At 48.2% G+C, this 23,682-nt stretch overlaps 2 protein-coding genes across 4 annotated transcripts; both read right to left on the bottom strand.

The window, feature by feature from the left end:
- Positions 1-1,803: 1,803 nt before the first annotated feature.
- On the bottom strand, positions 1,804-23,335 carry HOGA1 (4-hydroxy-2-oxoglutarate aldolase 1). 3 transcript variants are annotated; one of them, XM_024985530.2, is made up of 8 exons: positions 22,753-22,839; positions 15,113-15,222; positions 12,156-12,284; positions 11,833-11,964; positions 11,230-11,360; positions 10,863-10,959; positions 9,090-9,223; positions 1,804-2,205 (listed from the first exon to the last, which is right to left on the bottom strand). In XM_024985530.2, the coding sequence occupies exons 2-8, from the start codon at positions 15,126-15,128 to the stop codon at positions 2,056-2,058; spliced, it is 789 nt and encodes a 262-aa protein (XP_024841298.1). In that variant the 5' UTR covers positions 15,129-15,222; positions 22,753-22,839; the 3' UTR covers positions 1,804-2,055.
- On the bottom strand, positions 17,874-19,952 carry C26H10orf62 (chromosome 26 C10orf62 homolog). The gene has a single exon (XM_010819976.4). The coding sequence runs from the start codon at positions 18,941-18,943 to the stop codon at positions 18,233-18,235; it is 711 nt and encodes a 236-aa protein (XP_010818278.3). The 5' UTR covers positions 18,944-19,952; the 3' UTR covers positions 17,874-18,232.
- Positions 23,336-23,682: the final 347 nt, after the last annotated feature.

The raw sequence follows: 23,682 nt of genomic DNA, 5'->3' as shown, positions 1-23,682 counted from the left end.
AGATATTGGCTCATTTGCTATTTCTAAACGTTAGTCATAGATGAGGGTTGGAAACTGAGGGTTGCACACTTTACTATGAAATATCATCTAATTCTGCAAGGTAGGCACATGCAGAATTTAAAAAAAAAGAACACAAACAACAACAGCAGACAGGCTGAGGTTGCCCTAACTAGTGAGTAGCAGAGCTGGGTAGGATTTGTATCTGGGACTTTTTGGCTCCAAAGCACTTTCCCCACTGTACTCATCTTGAACGTCAGGGTGCCCAAGTCCTGAAACAGGTTATCGTTATACCCAGCAGGTATCTCGGGCAACTCTCTGCACAGTCACCTGCCACGCTAACCCTTTCATATGCACAATCTTATAAGTCCTGAGAGGAAGGTACCATTATTATCCTGCTATCACCGATGAGGTTCAGGGCAGGTACATAGTGTTCCAGGATCTTGCTGACACTAAGGCCTCTACAGATCCAAGAATTTAAGCTCAAAGGCTGAGCTCTTCCCCAGTACACCAGCCTGCCTCCCTAGCCCTGACTTTTTTCCCCGTTCCTGAACCTGATTCTCCTCAGCCCAGATCCTCTAGAAGTCAACTGTGAGAAGAGCCCAGATGCTAAGCCCCAAGCTTCTAAGTGTCAGTCAGATGCCCAGTTTCTGTTGAAGATTGATACCTTTTATATTCTGTCCTCTAGTCCTTGCCCTAAACAAGGATTTGTTTACCTTTCTTTTTAACCAGAGTAGTTTTTGAAAAAAATCATCTCAGGTTTCCTGCCACTAGTCAGATTATCACTGAATAAGGTTAAACATTTTAGAGAAAAGTGAAAGTGAAGTCGCTCAGTTGTGTCTGACTCTTTGCGACCCCATGAACTGTAGCCCACCAGGTTTCTCCATCCATGGGATTTTCCAGGCAAGAGTACTGGAGTGGGTTGCCATGTCCTTCTCCATAAAAGCAGCCTTTTAAATTAATATGCTAGGTGTTTCTAAATATCTCACTTGAAATGTTTTGCCTCTTACCTCTCCCATGGAAAACTTCAACAAGCTTTTTCCCTAGGACACCAATAATCGAATGCTTATGTTTGTTCAGTATTCTTAAAGCCTCTCTCAGAGCAGGAAAAAAGCAGACCTTGGGAGCTAAATTGCCTCTAGAAAGGTCTTGATATCTGAGCAGGAAACCTAAGATGTGTGTAACAGTGGAGTGTTAGTCTGTACATAGGCATGCCAATTTAACTTATTAAACTTTATTGCAATAACAAAGTAACTGTTCTTAATAATAAAAGCAGAGTGTGTATAGGCAAGAAGATGGTCTTTTCTCAGGTCAAGCCCCCTTTCTTAATGTTTCAGACCTGGGTTGGCTAGCGTAGCCTTCTAGAATGTAACATTTATCCACCAGGTGTCATTATTTACTAGTTCTGGTTAAGTCACTGGGCTGCCTCACTGGTACACTTGATGGCTGGGATCAAGGCTAGAGACAATACAAGATGAATCAAAATAGATTTAGGAAAGGACTACACTGTAGCTCGGGGGACTTTCAAAGACCAGTGACAGCTTTCTGATTAGATTTTTCAAACCTACCGCTTCTCCTGGAAGGAGTCAGAACTAGGGCTCTCAGAATTACCCCAGCTTCCTGCTGCACTGTGCTGGACAGAGGTTTGTACCCTCACGCCTGAGCAGTCTTCCTTCCATTAAAACATGGCCATTCTGTGCCCAACTCCCCCCGCAAACCGCTCCCCCCCGCCACCACCACCACATACACACACCCTTCCAGTCTGACTCCTGGTTCAAGGACAGAAAAGCACAGTAGAGAGAGAAGTAAGTCATGTTCCTTCCTATATTGAAGGTCCCTAAAGACCCAGACTTCGGGATACAAATAACCAGAGATCATGGGGCTGGGAGAACAGGACATAAGCATGCCTGGTAGTGCCTGGAGAAAGTCTACCGGGAGGACTGAAGTAAGAAGAGGAACCTCGAACCCTGAGCCCTTGTCTCCCCCACGCTTTCTTCAGGCCGCCACCACCCGGCAGGAGGCTGAGGTGGGCGTGGTCCGGCAGGCCCCGGCCGGCGCTCAGAGCCACCCGTTGCTGGCGAAGTCCAGGCGCAGCGCCTCCTCCTGGGCAGGGCTCAGCTCCTGCAAGGGGGAGCGGCAGGGGCCTCCGTAGTAGCCAAACCAGTCCATGGTTTTCTTCAGCCCTGGGATCCCGAAGCGCCGGGTCACCTAAGGAGCAGCACCTGTTAGAAGAGACTGGGGAGTCCCCTTCACACACACACACACACACACACACACACACACACACACACACACACACTTATAGAACCCAGGCATTTCACTTTCAGAAGGTTAGGGTTCCCACCCTCCTTCCCTAGTAAAGTAACCCTGCCGAATCTATGACACCCAGGGTAGACTGGGAATCCAGAAGGCAGGTGGGTGGGAGAGAACACAGGCCAAAATCTAGAATGAAGGAAGGTGCTTCCTTTGGTTTTAGAGAAATCCACCCCACTGGGGAGGAGACCAGCATTCAGTCCTCAAGCTGAGAAGGGAGAAGGCAACTGTGCTGTGAGTCTGGGGGCTAGAGCATCTCCGGTCTACAGCCCAGTTCCCGGGTACCTGACCTGGGCACACGGGTTGCGGGAAATCAGCATGGTCCAGACCTCTCCTGTTCCCACAGCAGGGTCCTCCCATCCACCCATAACTCTTCCCTGATCCCCAATTCCAAATGCTTTCACAGGGAAAACAATACATCTGTTGTCCAAAGAATAACCTTGTATCATTAACTTATCTCTGAGCAAGTTCACTTGCCTAAAAAAGGAGGGGTCTGCACAACATGATCTCTAAGCTTTTCCATTGTAATGGAAGACCTAATTTAAAATCAGGCATCTTGTTTCTTTGCTTCTAGCATAGCAACTGGCTGTTTCAGGCTGATCAGAAGTGTTAGATTGGTCTTTGATTACTTAAAAAGAAGTAATTATTACTTAATGAGATTTCACTTTGAGGGAAGTAAAACTTGAGAAATACAGGCATCGTGAAGGGTAAAAATAGAAAAAAGGTTGTTTGGGGTAAAAATAATTGGGAACCACTGATGAATGACTGACATTTAGTAACTCTTCACCACTAGAGGCCAGTAGACTTTAGCAAGCTTCCTCCCAGGCCTGCTTCCAGCCATGATATTCTAATAACCTGGGCATGTGTGTGAGTGTGTGTGCTCAGTCGCTCAGTCCTGTCTGACTCTTTTGGATCCTATGGACTGTAGCCCACCAGGCTCCTCTGTCCATGGGGTTCTCCAGGCAAGAATACTGAGTGGATTGCCATTTCCTCCTCCAGGGGATCTTCCTGACCCAAGGATCAAACCTGCACCTCTTGCATCTCTGTCATTGGCTAGAGGATTTTTTACCACTGAGCCACTTCGGAAGGCCCAATAACTTGGGCATTTCACCCAAAACCTGAGCAGGGTGGGAAAGACGATGGAAACAAGAAGTACCTAGAAGAAAGCCTTCTTCCACCGTGGGTGTCTGAAGATCTCTGATTTGTCCCTCTTTAGACCCTGAGAAAGGGTGGAATGGTTTGGAGGTAAAAACTATGGAAAGTCCTAAATATAGCCAGGGCAAGAGGTTGGCTGGGTGGGAGGGCAGAGGAAGCACATTGTGTTCAAGCAGGGCAGGGCAATAAGGTGACATCAAGCTGCTCTTGGGGTGGCTGAGCCTACAGCCCAGGCAGCAGAAAGGTGTTCCAGGCATTCCTGAGTGTGTGCCCAGAGCTGGCACAGGATGGGGCACAAACTGAAGGGTAAGACAAGATGGCACGCCGAGGCAGTAAGCATCCTCTCTTCCCAAGGGGCAGCCCGAGCTGCTTCATCTGTAATATTAGGAGATAAAGAAAGCTACCCCATGTCACAAGAACTGGATGAGAAAAATACCACTATTATAAGCAACAAGGTTCTACTCTGTAGCACAGGGAATTATATTTAATATCTTGTGATTAAACCATAATAGAAAAGAATATGAAAAAGAATATATATGTATGTATAACTGAGTCACTTTGCTGTATAGCAATAATTAACAATGTAATTCAACCATGCTTGGATAAAAAATAAATTTAAAAGATTCTACTATTAGGGGCCTGGAAGCTCCTCCTCTTCCTGTCTGGTGGTGTGCAGGCTCTGGGACTTTCTCTCTCACAGGGAGGGGAGTGGGAGAGCAGAGGTCCTGCCCCAGTGGAATGTTGGTATGTATAGTACAGCCTGGGGCCGGATGGGACTCAGCCTAAAGGACTTTATTCCTGCAGTTATTACGACCTATCTATAGGGCGTCCTATGCCAGGGGAGTTTCACAGCCAGGAAAACTCAAGCTTGCCTGCTCAGCTGTCCTTTCTCTACATCTGAATTAATCTGTCCCTTTGAGGTAAAGATGTAAACCATGAGAGACATCTCGAGCCCGCCCACCACTCTACCTGCCTCACAGGCAAAACTTGACGGAGCACCAAAATACTCAGTCATGAGACGAATATTTAATGCAATATTTTTTAAAACGTAAAAATCAATGCAAAAAAAAGCCCACGATGAGCAAAGAGTCAAAGTTTTAAATAAAGGCAAGATTAACAGAACCGTGCCCAGAATCTTGTAGCCTGAGGCCATTAATTACATGTGCCCCCTATACATGTTTTGCATATTTTTAATGATAACTTTTTTTCTAGAAGTAGATTTAGGCCTTCTATGGGGTCGCACAGAGTCGGACACGACTGAAGCAACGTAGCAGCAGCAGCAGTAGCAGCAGATTTAGGGAAAAAAGTTGGTTTGATGTGTTTGCTTCCATTCAAGCCAGGGAAATAAAATTCTAGTAAGTTATGTTTTGGGTATTAAATGGAAAAAGTGTTGCAAATGTTAATGTACCTACTTTAAAATTTTTCAGTGTTTTTTCCCAACTACTCTAATATCCTGGGAGGGAAAAATCACCGTTCAGAAAACTACCTGAAGAACTTCCCTGCTGGTCCAGTGACTAGGACGCTGGTCTCCCAATACAGGGAGCCTGGATCCAAGCCCTGGTCAGGGACTGGATCCCACACGCCACAACTAAGAGTTTGCATGCTGCAGCTAAGATTTGGTACAGCCAAATAAATAAAGAAAACTGCTTAGAGCTTTCACTTCCAGGAAGATGGAATAGGTGTACTTTTCTTTACTCCCCTCAAAAAGCAGAAGTAAAAAAAAAAAAATGCAAAGCCCAGGACATTATATAAAAACCAACATAAAAGTCTGAAAGGCAGAGAGAAGGAAGACTGACTAGCAACCTCGGGACCCAAGAAACAGCACAGTGCCAAGCTCCTCGGTCTAGACTTGGAGCCAAAGGAGCAGTGACCCTGAAATGCCAGTAAGCAGAGACAAGAAAAGCCCCACAAAAGGCTGTTCCCTCTGGTCGAAGACAAGGAAGGGGCAGCTGAGCAAGATGGAGAACTTGTGAACAATAATCACTCTACTCCAGCCAGATCCCGCAGGAGAGTCAGAACTTTGACCACTGCCCACCCTTAAGGAGGCCACCCTGTCAAACACACTCGAGATGTCAGAGGAAGCCACATGGGAGCAGTAAGGAAGCACTTCTACCCCTTCCAGCCAGTGAGGTATCAGCAGAGCCTAGTATGGAATTATTATTATTTTTAAACTCCCAAAATAGAAACCTCCAGGCCCAGATGGTTTCATTGAAGAATTCTAAAAAATGTTCAAAGATATAATATCAATTTTCATAATCTCTTCCAGAAAACAGAAGAGACGGGAACATTTCCCAATCAATGAATGAAGCTATTTTTATCCCAATACCGAAATCAAAGACAATACAGAAGAAAAGAAGCAAAGAAAGAAAGACGGTATACCAATATCTGTCATGAATATAGACAGGGAAATCCCTTGATAAAATATTAGCAAATGGAATTCAGCAATATATAAAAAGATTTATACATCGTGTGCCAGTGGAGTTTATTCCACTCAGATACAAGTCTGGTTCAGTATTTAAAAATTATTAATGTAACTCACCATATTAACAGGCTAAAGAGGAAATAAAACACATGATCATATTAATCAATAAAGAAAAACATTTGACAAAAGTTCAACATCCATTTATGATTTTTAAAAACTTTCTGAAAGCTAGAATAGAGGGAGAACTTCCTCACCTTGAAAAAGAGCATCTACAGAAACCTACCTCCCATTGTGCTTAACAGTAAAAGACTGAACACTTTTCCTTAAGATCAGAAACAAGTCAAGATGTCTACTCTCACTACTCTTGTTCATCTTAGTGCAGGAAATTCTAGCCAGTGCATTAAGGCAAGAAAGGAAATAAAAGGCATGCAGATCAGAAAGGAAGAGATTAAAACATGCCCTATTTATAGGTGATATGATTGTCTATGTAGAAAATCCCAAGGAATATAGAAAAAAATCTCTTAGAACGCATAAGTGAGTTTAGCAAAGTCATATATAATATGAGATAAACAAGTAAAAATCAGTTGGTTCCTATACATACTAGATATAAACATTTTATAGTGAAATTAAAAATACAATATCATTTATAATCACTCAAAAATATGAGCCACTTAGGTGTAAATCTCTCAAAACTTGTAGAGGACTTGTGCGCCAAAAGCTACAAAATGCTGACGAAATAAATCACAGAAGGTTTACGTAAATGGAGACATAGCCTATTCAAGGATTTGAAGACAACAAAGCAAAAATGTCAGTTGTTCCCAAATTGGTGTACAAATTTAAGACAATTCCTACTGAAATCCTGGCAAAAGTATTCATAGATATAGGTAATATTTTTCTAAAATGTATATGGCAAGACAAAAGATTTAGATTAGTTAAAACAGTTTTGGGGAAGAAAAGAACAAAGTAGGAAGAGTCAGTCTAGCTGATTTCAGGATTTATTATACACCTACAACAATCAAGTCTGTGTGGTACTGCAGAGGGATAGATCAATGAGAGAATAGAGAATCCAGAAATAGACCCACACAAATACACCCAGCTGATTTTTGACAAAGGTGCAAAAGTAATTCAATAAAGGAAAGATCATCTTTTCAACAGATGGTGCTGGAGCAAGTGGATATCTACAGGCCAAAAAAGAGAAAAAAAATGAACCTTGATCTAAGTCTCATACGTTTTACAAAAATTAACTCAAAATGGGTCACAGGCTTGTAAAACATAAAACTTTTAGGAAAAAGAAAAGAGAAACTTCACAATCTTGTGCTAAGCAGAGAGATCTTAGACTTGCACCAAAAGCATAAATATAAAAGTAAATATTGATAATTAGACTTCGTTAAAATTAAAAAACTTTTGCTCTGCAAAACATCTGTTAGGAGGATGAGAAGATAAACTACAGACTGGGAGAAGTATTTGCAGATGACATTTTTGACAAAGGATTAGTATCTAGAAGGTATAAAGAACTTCTAAAACTCAACAGTGGAAAAAAAAAATCCAATTGGAAACTGGGTAAGAGACAAAAATAGACATTTCATATAAATGTCAAATAAATACATTATAAAAGGTTCAATAGCATTAGCCATCAGAAAAATGTAAATTAAAGCCACAATGAGATGTCACAACATGCCTATCAGAATGAAAAAAAAGTCACAACACCAAATGCTGTTGAGGATACAGAGAAACTGGGTCACTCATACATTTACACTGATGTAAATACAAAATTGGAGAAGGAAATGACAACCCACTCCAATATTCTTTCCTGTGAAATCCCACAGACATAGGAGCCTGGCAGGCTGCAGTCCATAGGGTCACAAAAGAGTTGGACACAACTTAGCGACTAACAACAGCAAAAATACAAAATGGTATACTTACTCTGGAAAAAAGCTGGTCAGTTTCTTAAAATGATAAGCATGCAAAAATTACACAACCCACTAGTTGTGTATTTATCCCAGAAAAAATGAAAACTTACAGTCATACTAAAATCTGTTCATGAATGTTCACAGCAGCTTTTAATAGCCCCAAACTGGGAACAACCAGCTATCCTTCAACAGATAAATGATTAAACAAAGCTGCTTCTGGCCACATTCAATAATAAAAAAGAACTGCTACTTGTGTTTGAATGAATCTCCAGGAAATTATGCTGAGTGAAAAGAAAGCAAATTTCGAAAGGTTCTAGATGACCTTATTCCATTTACATAACTGTCTTGAACTGATAAAATTATAGAAATGAACATATTTGTGGCTGCCAGGGGTTAAGGAGGGGGTGAGGGCAGGAGGTGAGTAGGTATGACTATAAAAGACTAGCATAAGAGATCCTTATGATAATGGAAATATTCTATATCTCGACTATATGTTAGTCAAAATCCTGGTTTTGATATTGTGCTATAGTTTTGTAAGATGTTACCATTGGGGTAAACAGGGTGATGGGTAGATGGAATCTCCCTGTATTGTTTCTTATCATTTCATGTGAATCCACAGTGATACTAGAGTAAAAAGTTTAATTTAAAGTATAAATGAAAACATGTCTCCAGGGACACATGTTTTTCTTTTTGCCTGAGACTCCAGTGTGGCTCAGCACAGCATTGCCTGCACTTGACCGGCATTCCACCTTGCCTCTTCTCCTTGATTTGCCCAACACAGACTCGGGGTACACGGTGTGACTGCAGAATGGATTATTTGAAGACAGGACTCTCCTGGGAAAGCTGGGCTCTGAATACCTCCAGGCTTCCCACGCCTTTATTAACCTGTCGTTCCATTTTTCAGGATCTGGCCCCTTATAAAGCTGACATAAAGGCCCATGTTTCCCTCTCTCTAGGCAGTGTATCTCTAAGTACGGTTCCAGGATTCCCTATGTCACAATCACCCAGGACATTTGTCTCAGTGACTATTCCTGGGCCTAAAGGAGCAGAATTTTAACCAGCTCCCTGAATGAATTCTAATGCACACTAAAGTTTGAGAACCAACGGGGCTCGACTTTGTCTGAAGTCAAGATTTTCTGGGGAGGCACAAAGAGTTTCCCACACTGGGATGTTCTCTAAAAGGCCTTTCTGAAAGAGGAGAGACCAAGGAGGGACCCCTGTGCCAGCACTGGCTCCTGTTCCAACAAGAACACAGACCACCCCCACGCTGGGCCCACGGGCTGGGAGCTCACCGCAGTGTTTGGCTCGATGAGGCGGTGCTGCAGTTTCTGGGCATCTTCCCATTGCCCTGTGAGGCAGAGTCTCTCCAGCTGGCACACCTGAGACCCCAGGACATTGGCCAGGGCACACACGCCTCCCACAGCTCCTGCCACAGGGTAAAAGGCAGAATATCAGCTAGAGGCTCCTCTTGAAGAGAATTCCAAATCCTGGTCCCCAGCACCTCTTTGTTCTGAGAGTTAGGCTGCGGATTTTTAGGCCACCGGTGAGCCACATCTGAGACACAGTCTGTGAGTTTACGGAGTACAGATTTCCAGAGAGACCCTTGCCAGCATATTCAAAATAGAATCCCACAGGCTGAGGGGCAAGGAACAGAACCTGAAGGCTGACTCAAGGATGGTTCCTTTCCCTCATCCCCCTCTCCTCCACAGTAAAGTCCCACCTGCCAGTTGGCACCTCCACACTCCTGCAATTGCCCCCTGACTCATCAGCCCTGGAAGGAGATGGCATGAATGGCAAGCCTCTGCTCTATGGAAACTGTATTCCCCCCAGTGAATTCAGCCTGGGACAGTCGTGGGGGAGGAGAACGAGCACTAGACTTAGTCAGGAGACCCAGCTGTGTGAACTTTGACAAGTCATCTAACACTTGCCGGTCCTCTTTGCTCTCATCTGGGCAATGGAAATGGGCTGGCTGTGATCTCGGAAGTTCTGCCAGCCTGTTTAGTGTGATTGCAAAGCTAGTTAGGAGTGACTCAAAGCAGAGTGGCCTCAAGACTGGAGACAGAGTGGGCATTTCTCATGAGTGAATGTAACTGCTGTTTATCAAAAACCTACTGTGTCAAGGGCTATGACAGACCCAGGGCCAATGCTCTCTAATCTTCACATTTCCCTGCTTTGCCGAGTAGGAACTCAGGCCCAGAGAGGTCGTTTACCTTGCCTGGTGGTACTCAGTGAATAAATGGCAAAGCTCAGATTCCAGCTTAGATCTCCAGCCTGCACAGCCAGTGCTATTTCCACCTACCACTCAGGAAGGAAGCATAAATGTGTCTCCTGTAACTCTCCCCTTTAGAGACTGTGACAGGGCAGAGGGGAGTTATGCAGAACCTATATCACAAGCCAAAATCTGCAGAGACCAGAGAGAACGTGAAGCAGCATTGTCCCCTGCATCGCTGGAAAAGTAACTCAAATCTCAAATCACTGGGGCTTCAGCTGATGGGAGCAGGTGCTCCCCTCCCCTCCGGGGCCCAAATCCAGTCTGAACTCAGGGACCTTGACCCCAAGCAGACAAGAGCACTTGGTCTAAATGGTAACATTCCTAGGATCCTAGACTGCAACAGAGTCTGATCAGTCAGCTGAAGATCCCCAGGCCAACCCTGCAGGCCTAACAATTAATTCTGGCCTGGGCCCAGGGAGAGAGGAAAATGCACTCCCAGACTGGTGGGAAGCGCCCCAAGGCCTCTGCCCTTAGAGGATAATTTACAAGGTGAGATTAAAGGAGCTAAATTTGTCACCTAAGCAGGGAGCTTGGGACTTAGAACAAACTGCAGGCATCCCCACTACAGGCCAGGGGATTGTTCACGGCCACCCTCCTCCGCCTAACAAGGTCACTTAGAAGCATCCACTATTCAGATAAGTAAGTGGTGAGACATATCTCTGAGGTTTCCCAGCAGGCAGGCTGGCAAAAGCCCCCTGTCCACACAGTCCTGGCCTTCAGCATCTTTCCCAGCAGAATCCAGCTGCCTGTATCATGACCACTCGTCACAGTCTGAGAGGAGTGGGAGGCCTACCTATGGCATAGCTGGCCAGTAGGAAGCCAGCTGATCCAGCCAACACCTGGAAATCCTGACTCCTGGTCTTGTGAACAATCAGCCCAATCCTGGTCACCTGTAATAACGGCCAAGCTAGTGTGAGAGCTGGGCTCACAGGCTCTGCTGCCGGCCTGGCTGGGGGCTGGGGGCTGGGCAAGTGTGGGAGAATGAGAGTCGAGGGCTCAGAGAGATGCTCCCCTTGATTCAGATGAACCCCAGAGAGCCCAGAGGACAGAGGGAACCCACACCAGAGCCCAGGACTGAAGCAGGTCCTAGAGCTGCCCTGAAGTCGGTATCAAAGGAGAAGAGAAGGAGGAGTCCCCGGCTGAGGGCCACTGCCACTCACATCACCCCCGCTGTCCTTGATGCCCACAATATTGGGGTGCTGGGAAAGCGTGACCACCGCATCCACTGGCAGGTCCAGCCCCGTGTTGGCTGGGACGCTGTACAGCACCACAGGAACTGGAGACAGGTCAGCTACCTGAGGGGTGCAGAGAAGAGAGGGGAGGCCAGCTGCCCCAGGCCTGAGGCGGTCGGAGCCTGGGTCTGTGCAGGACTGCCTGGACCGGCCCACTTCCTGGATGAGAAGTCACAGAGCTGGGCACCCTGATTGCAAGCGCTGATCCTGGGTGATACTTATGAGTGCTTTCTGTGTGCCAGGCACAGCTCCAAGTCCTTTTCGTTTTGATTGATCCAATCTTCCCTGGAGGAAGATTCATTATTCCTCCCATTTGAGGGGGCGGGAAGAGCGACACAGCAGGGTTAGGTCAGTTGCCCACAGTCACACAGCTGGTACCTGGTGGTGTCCCTCCCCTCCCCCAAGCTGCCATTCATGGGAAGTCAGCTCACCACTCTGCTCCTAGCTTCTCTCCTCCCCTCCCTGGGCAGAATCTCTGCTCTACCCAGCTTCCTCTGGGCCCAGGCCTCAAACCCACACCCCTACCTTAACCCACCTTGGTGTAGTGGTGAATGAGGGCGGCGCTGCTCATGCGGCCACGATAGTAGCAAGGGGTCACCACCATGGCGGCGTCAGCCCCGACCTGGGCCATGCTCACCGTCATCTCCACCGTGGCCTGCGTAGCTACAGGAGGAAGAAAGAAGTCTTCCCTACAGGCCATGGTGGGCGAGGGCAGGAGGGAGTGGACCAGACTAGCACCGAGGCAAGCAAGGGATGCAGAAGAGACAGAGCAAGATCTAGACTGAACCCAGCTCCAGGCCAGGGAGCCAGCCCCCACACCCAGCCACCGCCAGGCCCGGGCATTGAGGCCTCACACTCGCAGCCGGAGCCGGCCAGCAGGAGCTTGTCCTTGGGCAGGGCCTGGCGTGCGCGGCTCACCACCTCCAGGCGCTCACTGCTGGTCAGGAAGGGGAACTCGCCATTGGAGCCCTGGACAACGAAGCCTGCAAGAGAAGCAACACCTTACCATCTGCTTGTGAAAAACTGGCCGTTGGTCTTAACTCACCCAGGTTCCTATCTCCCCATCACCACTGTTTTTCGTAATTTCCTTCCCATCTTTGTCCTGAGACAGGCAGAGTGTTGTACCCTGTTGCAGTGACAGTGTTCACACCATTTTTTTGTTTTAATGAGATATTTCAGCATACCAAAAAGAATAGATAATGATATAATCCACATCAGTGTACCCAGTACCCTGACAACCTCCCCCCATCTCTTCCTCATCTCTGGCCTGTCTCAAGTGTTCATGGTTCCCATTTGTGTCTCTTTACCCTTGAAACACAAATCTGGAGCCATAAACAATATATAATAAGTTTCTTGCCTATTAAGACTATAGAAATGGAATCACATAATCTTCTGCTCTTTGCCATTTTTGCTCACCATTAAGTTTTGAGCTTTGTCCACAGCAGTACAGAGAGCCCTGATTCATTCGTTTTCATTGCTATATAATACTCTCTTGTGAAGTTAGACCACAACTTACTTTTCATTCTCCTTTTGACATTTAGACTATTTCCTATTTTTCTATTATAAACAATGCTGAAACCAACAGTTTAAGAGTTTCTCTCAGTTTAGAGACTCAGGTGTGTAATGGCTGAGTCACAAGTAAATGCACTCTCACGTGCCAGACTTCTAGTCAGCCAGTCCATTTGCAGCAGCACACGGAAAAAACTGTGAGTGCTCGTTCACATCCATCCTGAGTACTGTCAGAGCAAATTCTTGCCAATTTTCTGGATGAAAAGTGGCATCTCATTATTTTATTTTGCATTTCCTGTTTTATCCAATTTGTGAGGTTTCTAACATTAGAGGTGTCAATCATTTCATATCCACAAGAGACCAGTAGAACTGATGCTCTTTAACTCAATCTAAAGGGAATGCAAAGCCATTTTCCTCTCAGCTTTTTTCATTCAACTTTCTCTTTCCTCTTCTTTCTCCTCTCCATCCCATCCCAAATTTTTTCCCTTAAATGTAGCATACAATACACGAAGATTGTTAATAAATAGAAGACTATTGGGGAGAAAGGAAAGAAAATGGGGGCTATATTAATATACAAAATCACTGCCATACAGTTCTGACAGATATCTGATTTGGAGGTTCCTGACAGTCAAAGCTAAAAGGGAAATGTAGTCAGCTGACAGATATGTAGAAATCAAGATAAAGCAAAGCAGCTGCCCTGGAGAAACACAGATTTTCCTGGCACTGGGACCGAGAAAGATTGTTCCTGTGAGTCATCCTTAAGGGGACACAGTGCTGGTGGGGAGTCAGCTTTACACCACAAGGCTTTCTCTGTGCTGTTCACTATCCCATCAAGTCCACTGAGCGGGCTGCCAGGAGAACTTCCTGGATACTTAGCATTTCTCCCCCAGTTTCGTGTTTTGGTAACATTGCAGAGAACATCTGGAGGCAAATAGCTTTCTGCTTCTGTCAGATGATCGCCTCAGCATCAGTTCCTCCATGTCAGGCTAGGAGCCCATGGTAGAAGTCTCAGTGATTTCTGTGGATCATCCCACTCACAAGAGTTACCAACCCCAGAGAGGGCTCCAGTCCAGCCGTGACAGGACCAGTAACCTCTGGCTAAGGATTTAGAGGTCAAGCTTCTGCTCCTGCCTCCCCAAGCCCTCTTGAAGGGGGCTTCTTGATTCAGACATGTCCAGACATGTCCAGACATGTTCAGAGTGACCATGGGTCACTCACTCCCAAGTCCCCTTTCATTCTGGTGGCCAAGTCCAGAAACCTCCATGTCCCACAGGTGGACTTGGCCTAAACAGCAGGACAGCTGGGTCTTGAGCTTGGCCAGGGGTGGGCGAAGCAGGCCCTGTGCTCCAGACTCCTAGTGGCCTCTCCTCGTTTTACTTAAGGGAGCATCCAACCCAGACCTGACTCTCAAGAAGGCAGGGAGTCCAGGCTGGGGAAGAGGAAGTGTGGTAGACCCAGGCAAGCGCTGGCCTCAGGCCCCTCTGGCTGTTGGGCAAGTTCCATCCCTCTCTGAGACTCCAGACAATAAGGGCACTAATCCTACCTTGTAGAGCTGTCTTAAAGGCTCAAATGAGAAAATGTATGAGAAAAAACCACTCTGAAGTCTGTAAAGTGATACTGCAAAGAACCCCCTCCTTTTCCTTGACCAGATGTCCAGGTTCAGGCCCAATGTGCCGCTGGGTGTGGAGGCGGGGCTAAAGCAGAGGAAAGGCCAGAACTCTGGATGGGTGGCGAATGAGGAAAGTGAGCTCTTGGGGAAGCAGGGAGCAGCAGAGTTGGCAGCCAGAGCCCAAGTTTAACTCCCAGTGTGGCCCCTCGCCAGCTCGGAACTCTTGAGCAAATAGCTTAATCAAACTTCAGCTTCCTCAACTGAAAAATGGGGGTAATTTTAGTGCCCTTTTAAAGTTATGTGAAGTTTAAGTGAGATCCTATTTACAAATGCCTACAATAGACAGAACCCAGCACTCAAGTAGCTATAGTCATTATGGAGTCAGAGGAAGTGCTCAAGCCTTAAAATTGGAAAAAGGCAACTTTCAGTCTGAGGAGGGGGACGGTGGTTGGTATGGGGGGGAGGCTGCATTCAGGGACCTCTCAGCCCCTCCAGCTCTAGAGGAAAGAGGCTCATGTCAGAAGCCTCTCTCCCTTGCCGCATGGTTACTCTGGGTGCTCTAGGAGCCAGTGTGGCCTGATGAGGGGAGTTGGGTGGAGGCTGAAGACACACAAGCAACAGGGTGACTTACTGTGGCCAAGAGGAAGCACAATCTCTTGTATGTAAGGAGCTTCCCCAGTCAGTATTACACACCTTGGCCCATCATCATTGCCACCTCCTCCGAGAAGTCTTCCTGGAATCCAGTCTTCCCTGAGCCTGTTTCCTCTGAACTTCTCTTGCCTGTTGTAGTCCTTCTCTGCTGTCTATTCAAAAATGCACGGAGATCCTCAGAATCCTTCAACCTCCCTTACCCCCACCTGTTGGGACTAGGAAAAATTTCTCCAATTGGCCTCTGCTGTGAAATGAGGAAATTGAACAGATATTTTCCTAAGTCCTCCTTGGCTTGAGGCTTTGGAGTCACTTTTCAGGCTTTTCCTCCTCCCCTTTGCTGATCTCCAAACACTCCCTTCCAGCCAAACTGACTGTCAGAGCCCCCAGACACACAACCATCTTCCTGCGGTACGCCTTTGCTCCTGCTCTTCCCTCTGCCCAGAACACCTCCTTAGTTGCAGCCCCCCACATGCTGCAAGGACCTTGAAGCCTTCCTCAAGCCCCCTCCCCACTGGACTCCACGGTGTTTTGTCCTTGCTCAGCACTAGTCTAGAAGAATCTAGGTCAAGGATGGCAGCTGCCTCACTTTGGCCTCCTCTGTGACACCTAGCACACTGCCTGTTGACCTATGCGTTAACAATTGGTAGTATAAAAGAAAAATCATCCCAAACCTGGTCTGGGGCAGAACTTTTTTGCATGATGTAATTCATAACCTCCCACTAGGAAGAAAGGAAAGTTCCTGATGAAATGCTGAAGCAATTTCCTAATGAGTTTTAATGGAATTAAGCCTTGATCTGGGAAACCAGCCACCCCCCACCCCCCAGCAGACTCTCAGGCAAGAGGCTAGTGACTGTTAACTTTTCTTTGTATCTAGTCTAACAATGATTTAACCATTCTCCTTTCTTATAAAAAATATCCTCACCAAGAGTTTATACTTGAATTGGCTCCTTAGAAGCTATTTTCCTTGAAGTACAACTGTAGTAAAACTTTGACATGAGCTCATAACTGACTTGTCCAATAATTTTTTGACTTTTAACTTGAACTACCTTCAGATTTACAGGAAAGCTGCAAAAATGGTACAGAGGATTTCTATACATCCCTCCGTCACCATACCTAACTAGAGAAGAGTGATCAAAACCAGAGGGTGAGCAGGAGTACAATACTAACTGTGGACCTTATTTGAAATTTTTGCCAGTTTGAAACATTTTAAAAGCTAAGATTCCAAAGTCATAATTAGCTAATCTGAAATTTTAGGTATTAAGTTTTTAATAAGGGATTTAAGGTCTTTCAGATAAATGCACATATTTTAACGATCATTTTCAGAAGCCAAAACTCACTGCTTTTGGTTTCTGTCTAATTAGCATCTTCCAACATTTTCCAGGAGGATTGGCTCCATTTTTTTCCTAATTAAGATTTTTATTATGAAGTACCTTTCCTTCTCCAATGAAGTACCTTACACACACACATATCAACGTTTATATAGTCACTGATTAGTAGTGTCAGAAATATTCAAATACTCCTAACTGTGCTCCATAAAGTCACAATTGACAACATTTAGAGTGTTTATGGATTTATCCATTCTTTGCAATGATTCTAGGCACCTCCTTCCTGGAGTTTGAGGCCCACAGTTTGGAAACCACTGGTAAATCCATAATAGATACAAATGGTAAGAAATGTCTATGTAAAGGAGACACTGGGGGTTAGACAGTGCCCTGTAGCTGACTTTTCTCAAGTTTCCTGGGAAAGACAGCTGTCTCCCTTTAACAGCTTAACAGGGAGGTCACCATTTGCCCCAAAAATGGCTTCTTGGGACCCAGAAAGAGGTAGGGAGAGTCCCAGGCTTGCAGGTCTCTTGCACAGAGCATGTCAGGACATGTGGGAAGAGGACAGGGACAATTATGAGAGACAACAGTTCAGGGGACAGTGGGCATCAGACCAGGGAGCAGCACAGAGCAGGGATTAGGGATACAGGCTTTGGAGTCAGGGCACGCTGGGCTCTGACCCCAGCAACATCCACCTACTGTCTATGTCACCTCTGGGAAGATTACACCTCTGAGCCTCACCTGCAAAGTGGAGATAACGTAATACCTTCCTCTTGGGTCTGTGCCGTACATGACACAGAGTGTGGCATGTACTAAAAACTTAAAAAAAAAGGTGGTGGTTGGAGGGAGGAATTTCCCTGGTGGCCCAATGGCTAAGACTCCACACTCCTAATACAGGGGGCCCAGGTTTGATTCCTGATCAGAAACTAGAGCCCAGATGCCGCAGCTAAAGATCCCACATACTGCAACTAAAACCTGGCACAGCCTAAATAAATAAATAAAAAAAAATTTTTTTTAAGGCAGGGGAGTGATTGTAGTATGAGCAATGCTGCTACTTAGTAGTACTGCAGCAGTGGCAGCCCCAGCCCCAGCCACAGCAGCATAAACCAGGAGACAGAGTACATAGCCCAATACCGTGGCTCTGACGGTAGCTGGTGGGGAGGCACCAGCACGATCCCAGTGGGGGAGGGGAGAGAGCAGCACCAAGAGGACTGTAGACCTACATCCCACCCCTACTTACTTCCAACTGCACCGTACTTCCCCGCACCTCCCAGCTCCTGGCTGCTTCCTCCTCCTCTGGCGGCAGCAGGTTAGCGGGAGTTGAGCCCTGTGGAGACTTCCCATACCCAGAACCTAAGACCCCAGAAGCTAATTTAGGGATCCTTGAATCAGCCTACCAGAAGAGGACTTGGGAGGAGGAACACTCTCCCCAGAGGCTCGCCCAGACCCGGGGCTGGCCACAGAGCCTCCAGACTCAAGAGTAAGGGTATGCAAGGCTTTATTGGCTCAGCTCAGGCATTTGGCATCAGTGTGTTGCTCTCGGCTGCTCCTGGGATCTGCCTCTCCCATTTTCTCTCGGGCGTTCTTCAGGGGCCTGTGAGTCTGCCTCAGTTACCTCAATTCTCCCCAGCTCTCCCTCATCAGGGGCCATCAGGGGCAGACCCCACTCATGGAGCTGAAGGGGCCCGGGACCCCTTGTAGGGGACCTGAGGAAGAAGGCACTTGGGCAGCAGCATCTTACTCTGGGCCACATAGGTTGCCCCATCAGAGAAATGGGCCACACAGGATGCCTGTGTTTGTGTGCCAGCCCTGCGGGGGGAAGGGGCATCTCCATCTGTGGTTAGGTGGCTTTAAAGGGGTGGTAGCCCTGGGGGCTGCGGTTGGGCAGGCTGTGGGACTGGTGGTTTGGATAACCCTGGTGGCCATGGTGGCAGTGGCTGTGGTAGGTGTGAGTGTGGTTGGCGCCAGCTACGGTGGATTCCCGCTGGGTGAGGAAATTCCCCTTCAGCTTCATCTCCACCTCCTCGAGGGCCTTCAGCTCCTCCTGGTTGATGTCCTTGGTCTCCAGGTGGCCCGAGTTCTGGCAGGCTGTGGCCCGTTGCAACATGGAGTTAGCCAGCTGCTGCCCCTTGGCGTCAATCTCCTTGGTACAGGCTGCCACAGTGGCCCACGTGGCCTCCTCTGCGGACGAGGACTTCCCAGACTCCTTGTGGGTCTCTTTGGTCACGGAAGTCCCAGACATTCTCTGCTTGCTGGTGAAGGACTCCCGGTGAAGGGCCATGCCCTCGTCTCCTTGCCTCGTGGTGAAGGTCTCCACGCGAATCGTGGTGCTGGCCTCCCCGCTGCCACTGTCCGGCTGCGGAGCAGCGGCGGAGCTGCTGGGCCCGGCGGTGTTGAGGCAGGCAGTGTTGCTGGCGGCCAGCTTCTCCTCGGAAAGACGGCTAAAGTGCGATTTGATCCAACTCTCATCATTCAATTTTTCACTGTCTGTTGGCTCCTGCACCTCTTGTGAGGTCTCAGAATCTGTCTTCCTTTTCCTCTTCCTCTGCATCCACAACACGAGGCCTCCACCTCCCAGTAACAGGGCGGTCCCCAGCACCACCCTGCATGATGGTTGCTGGATGAGCTCCAAGAAGGGCTCCAGGACCCCACGCCAGGCGGGCAGAGCTAAGAGCACACTGGGAGTGGGGGAGCCCAGATGGTCTGGTTCATGCTTGAAAGGACAGGCTCTCTGAGGGTGTCTGGCAGGCAGGCCCCCCACTGCACCCTCCCTAGGATGCCCCTCCCGCCTCAGCAATGAACCTCATTGTGAGGAAGGTGGTTGAGGGGCGGGGTGGGGAGAGACCACACAATCCTTTATGTCCAACCTGACAGGAACGGCCTGAGGCCTGGGACCTTTCTCCCACTCTGCCAGTTGTTCCTCAAGTCAGTAAAAGAGTAACTTCCCCAATTCTGAGTCCCTTCTGCCTCCTGCTTGGGATCTATTCTGCAAACCAGGCCATCTTATCCTTTAGTCTTTGGTTTCTTTTCGTCCTCATCTGGTGGTCCCCAAGGGACAGAGGCTGCTGGGTCAAGCTGGCTAGGGTTGAAGGGCCTTCTTGACTGGGCTGGCATCCATTCCTTGTTGCCTAAGCCTCGTGTCTCCCCCCCGTGCGGGGCCTACCGCGCTATTGGCTCAGAGCATTCCATCTCCACTTGCAGCCACTAGCCCCATTACAGAGAGGGCCCAGAAGAAAAAGGGAGGGGCTCATTCTGAAGTAACATGAGGTCACAATTGGGCTGAGAAGGCAGAAAACATAGAATAGGCGACTTCACCCAGCCCCAGATCCCTGGGGCTCTTTCAGGATGGGGGCTGCTACCTCTTGCCTTAGTGATGCCCCTGCAAACCCAGACTTTGCCCCTACTCCTGACTCCCCTGTAAATACGCACAGCTCAGGTGATGAATGGGTGGGCTGCCTGGCCAGGTTCTTGTAGTTACAGACAACCGAGAGTCTGGCCCTCAATCCCAAATTATACCCAGGGCCTCTCAGGGTAGACAGGCCTGGGTCACTCCCAGAGACATAGACACATTTTTTTTAATGCCAAAATACAGTTATAAAAATTGTGATATTTTAAACAAAATATTTTATCTAACGAATGGCTTCAATATACACAAAAATATTAATATGACACATCACAAGAATCCATGGACTTGCCTACATAATAAGGGAATAAGACAGAAGCTTCAAGTTTTATGGGAAACATCATCTCTCTGCTCCTGCTGGAGTAGTTCTGGGGTAATTCACTAACCTCATTTGGAAATAACAATTCAAAGTTCATTTTTGAGGTTGTTTGTGGGTGTGAGTTCAGGGACAAACGGCCCTTCTGCAAAAACCCCTCCCTTTTTTCTTTGGTTATAAGTTTTATTTAAATGAATATTCTTTATTCAAATAATTAATGCAAATTAACAATGCTAAATAAATAATAAAAAGTTTCAGGGAATGTCTTCCAGAAGAATCTCTTAACTGTTCACTGATTCCTCAAAGACAGGTTCCCATCTCTTTATTTTTTTTTATTCTATCTATATTTGCTCAGTCATGACCAACTCTTTGTGACCCCATGGACTGTATCCTGCCAGATTCCTCTGTCCATGGGATTCTCCAGGCAAAAATACTGGAGTGGGTTGCCATTTCCTTCTCCAGGGGATCTTCCCGACCCTGGGATCAAAGCCAGATCTCCAGCATTGCAGGCATTTCTTTACCATCTAAGCCACCCAGGCAGCCTATTGATCATCGCCTTTTTGGAGAACCTTTAATTCATTGCAGGACGCCATGGCAATGGGATGTGTGATGGTTCCCTCCTCTGCCCCTGAAACCTGGCTGCAAAAAGAGGCAAAGATCCAGCAAGAGACACACAGATTTTCGAGCTAAAGTGGCTCATTGCCCCTTTCCCAGGCATTCTGACTGCATCCTGGGAGCTGTGACAGGGCCATTATAGCCCAATATTCTCTGTGCCACGGCCTCAGGTTTGGGCTCCTTAGAAGAACTGCATTGAACGCTGTGGCCCAGTTCTCATTCTAAAATGAGGAAACCGGATTAGAGAGTTTCAGTGGTTTTTCCAAGGTCGTAACAGGCAGAAACATACTCCTACAAGTCTTCTAACCCTGGATGTTGGGTTCTTCCACACAGCGCCCTGCTCCCACGTGTGTGGGGGTAAGAGAGAGCTGAGGTGAGAGCAGATGCCTGCGTAGGTTGTATGGGAAATGGACCAGTGGCTAGTCTGCCAGTCATGGCAGCCATGCTCCCAGGCACCCCAGTATCCCCTGCAGGAGTGAGTGGGGTAGGGGAGGGGAAGGAAGGGTACAGAGAAGAGTCTGGGGTGCACACAGACCCCAGATCAAAGTCCACCCTCCCCACCCCTGCACTAGAGTGTCCTTGAACCTGGGAGGTGAGGCCAGTCTTCTCTCAGAGATTCAAGGAGCTTCTTACTTTGTTTCAAGAGAATCAGGCCTCAGCTCAAACCTTCAGGCTCCAGTGAGCTGGGCCCCAGCAGAAATATCCTTTGTGTCACTGCTCAATGTGGGCATCCACAGGGCACTCACTGTGTCCTAGGGAAGGGTCACATCGCCTGAGCACAGAGATATGAAAGGGGTCTCCGCTAGGCCACGGGTGCTGTCACAGTGCGTCTCTGCCCACAGTGGCGATCATACTGTTACTCTAATCAGCGCCATCGTTGGAGTCCATGCCTGCTAATGTATATCACCCTCCACAGTTTACAGCATGCTCTCACTTGCATCCTCTCAGATTCTTCTCCCAACCCTCCTATGATGTGGCCATTATTACTCCCACATGTCAGATGGGGCAACTGAGGTCTGGAGAGATTTATCTCACAGCTAAGTCGGTGGTTGAGCTGTGGTTTGAATCGAGAGTCCATGTTCTGAACTGCTCCACTGTATCACCCCGGTCAGAACCACTCCATTCCCAGGTTGGTGCTGTGTGTGCTAAGTCACTTTAGTTGTGTCCAGCTCTTTGTGACTCCATGGACTGTAGCCGGCCAGGCTCCTCTGTCCATGGGATTCTCCGGGCAAGAATACTGGAGTGGATTGCCAGGCCCTCCTCCAGGGGATCAAACCTGTGTCTCTTGTGTCTCCTGCATTGGCAGGCAGGTTCTTTACCACTAGCGCCACCTGGAAGCCCTGGGAAGTTGGGGCTGACCAGGGTCTATCTGTTGGAATCTGGTCTGGGGGGGAAATTCATGGGTCGGCAGTGGAGTAAGCCGAATGTGACCATGCAGCCTGACCTGAGTTCAAATCCCACCTCAGCCACACCTCAGCTGGAGTGACCTTGGGCAAGGGATCTCATCAGTGTGAGCTCCAGCTTTCTGGCTGTGAAATGGAGTGACAGTGCCTTGGGGAACTGCCATGGGTGCCGGATAGGGTGGGCGGGGCGGGATGATGGGCAGGACTTGCCCCTTCTATCTTCGTTTATATGCCTGGGCTGCATTGCATGTTGAGTGTCACAAATGTGATCTGTCCCTGATCTCAGAGAGGGGAGGCCCCTGTGTAAAGGGGGAAACGAGTCAGAGGGTGAAGAACGGGAATTAATCTGGCCAAAGGAGGCTTTGCCCAGAAGAGGGTGCTGACAAGGCTTTGGGGGAGATGATCTTTATTCCAAGATCACAGGCCAGCAGTTAGATTCCTATCTGCCTCCTGACCCCAGACCAGTGCCCCCCTGCTCCTCTCCTGTAATGGGATGACCCCCAGGGTACCCGACTGTCCGTGAACAGCTCCACAGAGCCTGTGTACCCTTCTCTGGTCGCTGGCTGAGGAGACCAGGGTCATTCACACCCCTCCAACTCCCCCAGTGGACAGATCCCACTTACCTCGGAAGGGAAGGGTGCCCAGTTTATGCAGATTCTCCTCCAGTTTCCCATAGTCCACCTCGGCCGTGGCAGTGAAAGGGGTGGTCACAGGTGGGTAGATGCCTGAGAGGTCCATCCCCCTGCCCTCCCCTGAGGGCCAGCCCCTCAGGGTCCTGGACAAGACCCTGCTCAGCCCTAGCCTCACAGAGGACCAAACTCGGGGGACCAGCATCTCTGCAGGAGGCTCGAGATCAAGCTGGTCTCTGCCCTCGGGGGATGCTGGGTTTGGACTCTTTCCTACCCCTGTTAATGATCAACGTTCTGAGTTAAAAATTTGCTGCCCCCTGCCCTGACTTGTTGGCCCTCAGCAGGCCCAGGCTGGGTGTTTCCAGGGTCAGAGCCTAGGCCTATGGTTCCAGGGAGGTCCTCCCTCCCCCTAGAGAGCCTCTGGAGAAATGCCACAAGCCTGTGTCCTCTGGCCAGACAGAGGACTGGTTCCTGGGGTCTTGACACTAAAGGTTGCCTCCAGTGGGGCCTGGGCCCTCCTCCCACAGTTCCCAGCCCCAAAGCCAGGAGCCAGGCTGGCTTCCTGTCTTCTGCTTGGCAGTTGCAAGGTTGGCTGAGCTGACTGGCTGAGCCAGCCCGCCCCTGTGGGAGGTGCCGCCAGCGGGGTGAGAAGCTGCCTGGGATCTGCCGCCCCTTGACTGCCCCACACCCCTGCCAAGCTCCTCCTGCCGAGCCTGCCACATGATAGGCCTGCACTGGGCATACACAGCCCCACTGGAAAGCTGTCACCATGAGGGGGCCCCAGGAAGAGTGCATTGCGCAGCTGATCCACGCTGGGTCTTAGGAAGTGGGGTGAGAGGGAAGAGGCAAGGAGAGGCCTCGGGTAGGAGGGCAGAAAGGCTCCAAGTTCCCCTCTCGCCTGCGCCCATCCTTGCTCCCAGTCTT

Source organism: Bos taurus, chromosome 26, assembly GCF_002263795.3.
Source record: "Bos taurus isolate L1 Dominette 01449 registration number 42190680 breed Hereford chromosome 26, ARS-UCD2.0, whole genome shotgun sequence".
Classification (NCBI taxonomy): Eukaryota; Metazoa; Chordata; class Mammalia; order Artiodactyla; family Bovidae; genus Bos; species Bos taurus.
The sequence above is the reverse complement of the archived record's forward strand: the minus strand, read 5'-3'. Positions and strand labels throughout refer to the sequence as shown.

What these genes read in the sequence shown, in the direction of transcription:
- HOGA1 (XM_024985529.2), bottom strand. Translation starts at nt 22,963, where the DNA reads ATGCTGGTCCCCCGAGTTTGGTCCTCTGTGAGGCTAGGGCTGAGCAGG. An exon ending in ACTGGCCAGCTATGCCATAG is followed by an intron (nt 9,224 to 10,862) that starts GTAGGCCTCCCA and finishes ACCCTGTGGCAG; the next exon opens with GAGCTGTGGGAGGCGTGTGT. An exon ending in TCATCGAGCCAAACACTGCG is followed by an intron (nt 2,206 to 9,089) that starts GTGAGCTCCCAG and finishes GCTGCTCCTTAG; the next exon opens with GTGACCCGGCGCTTCGGGAT.
- C26H10orf62 (XM_010819976.4), bottom strand. Translation starts at nt 18,943, where the DNA reads ATGCAGAGGAAGAGGAAAAGGAAGACAGATTCTGAGACCTCACAAGAG.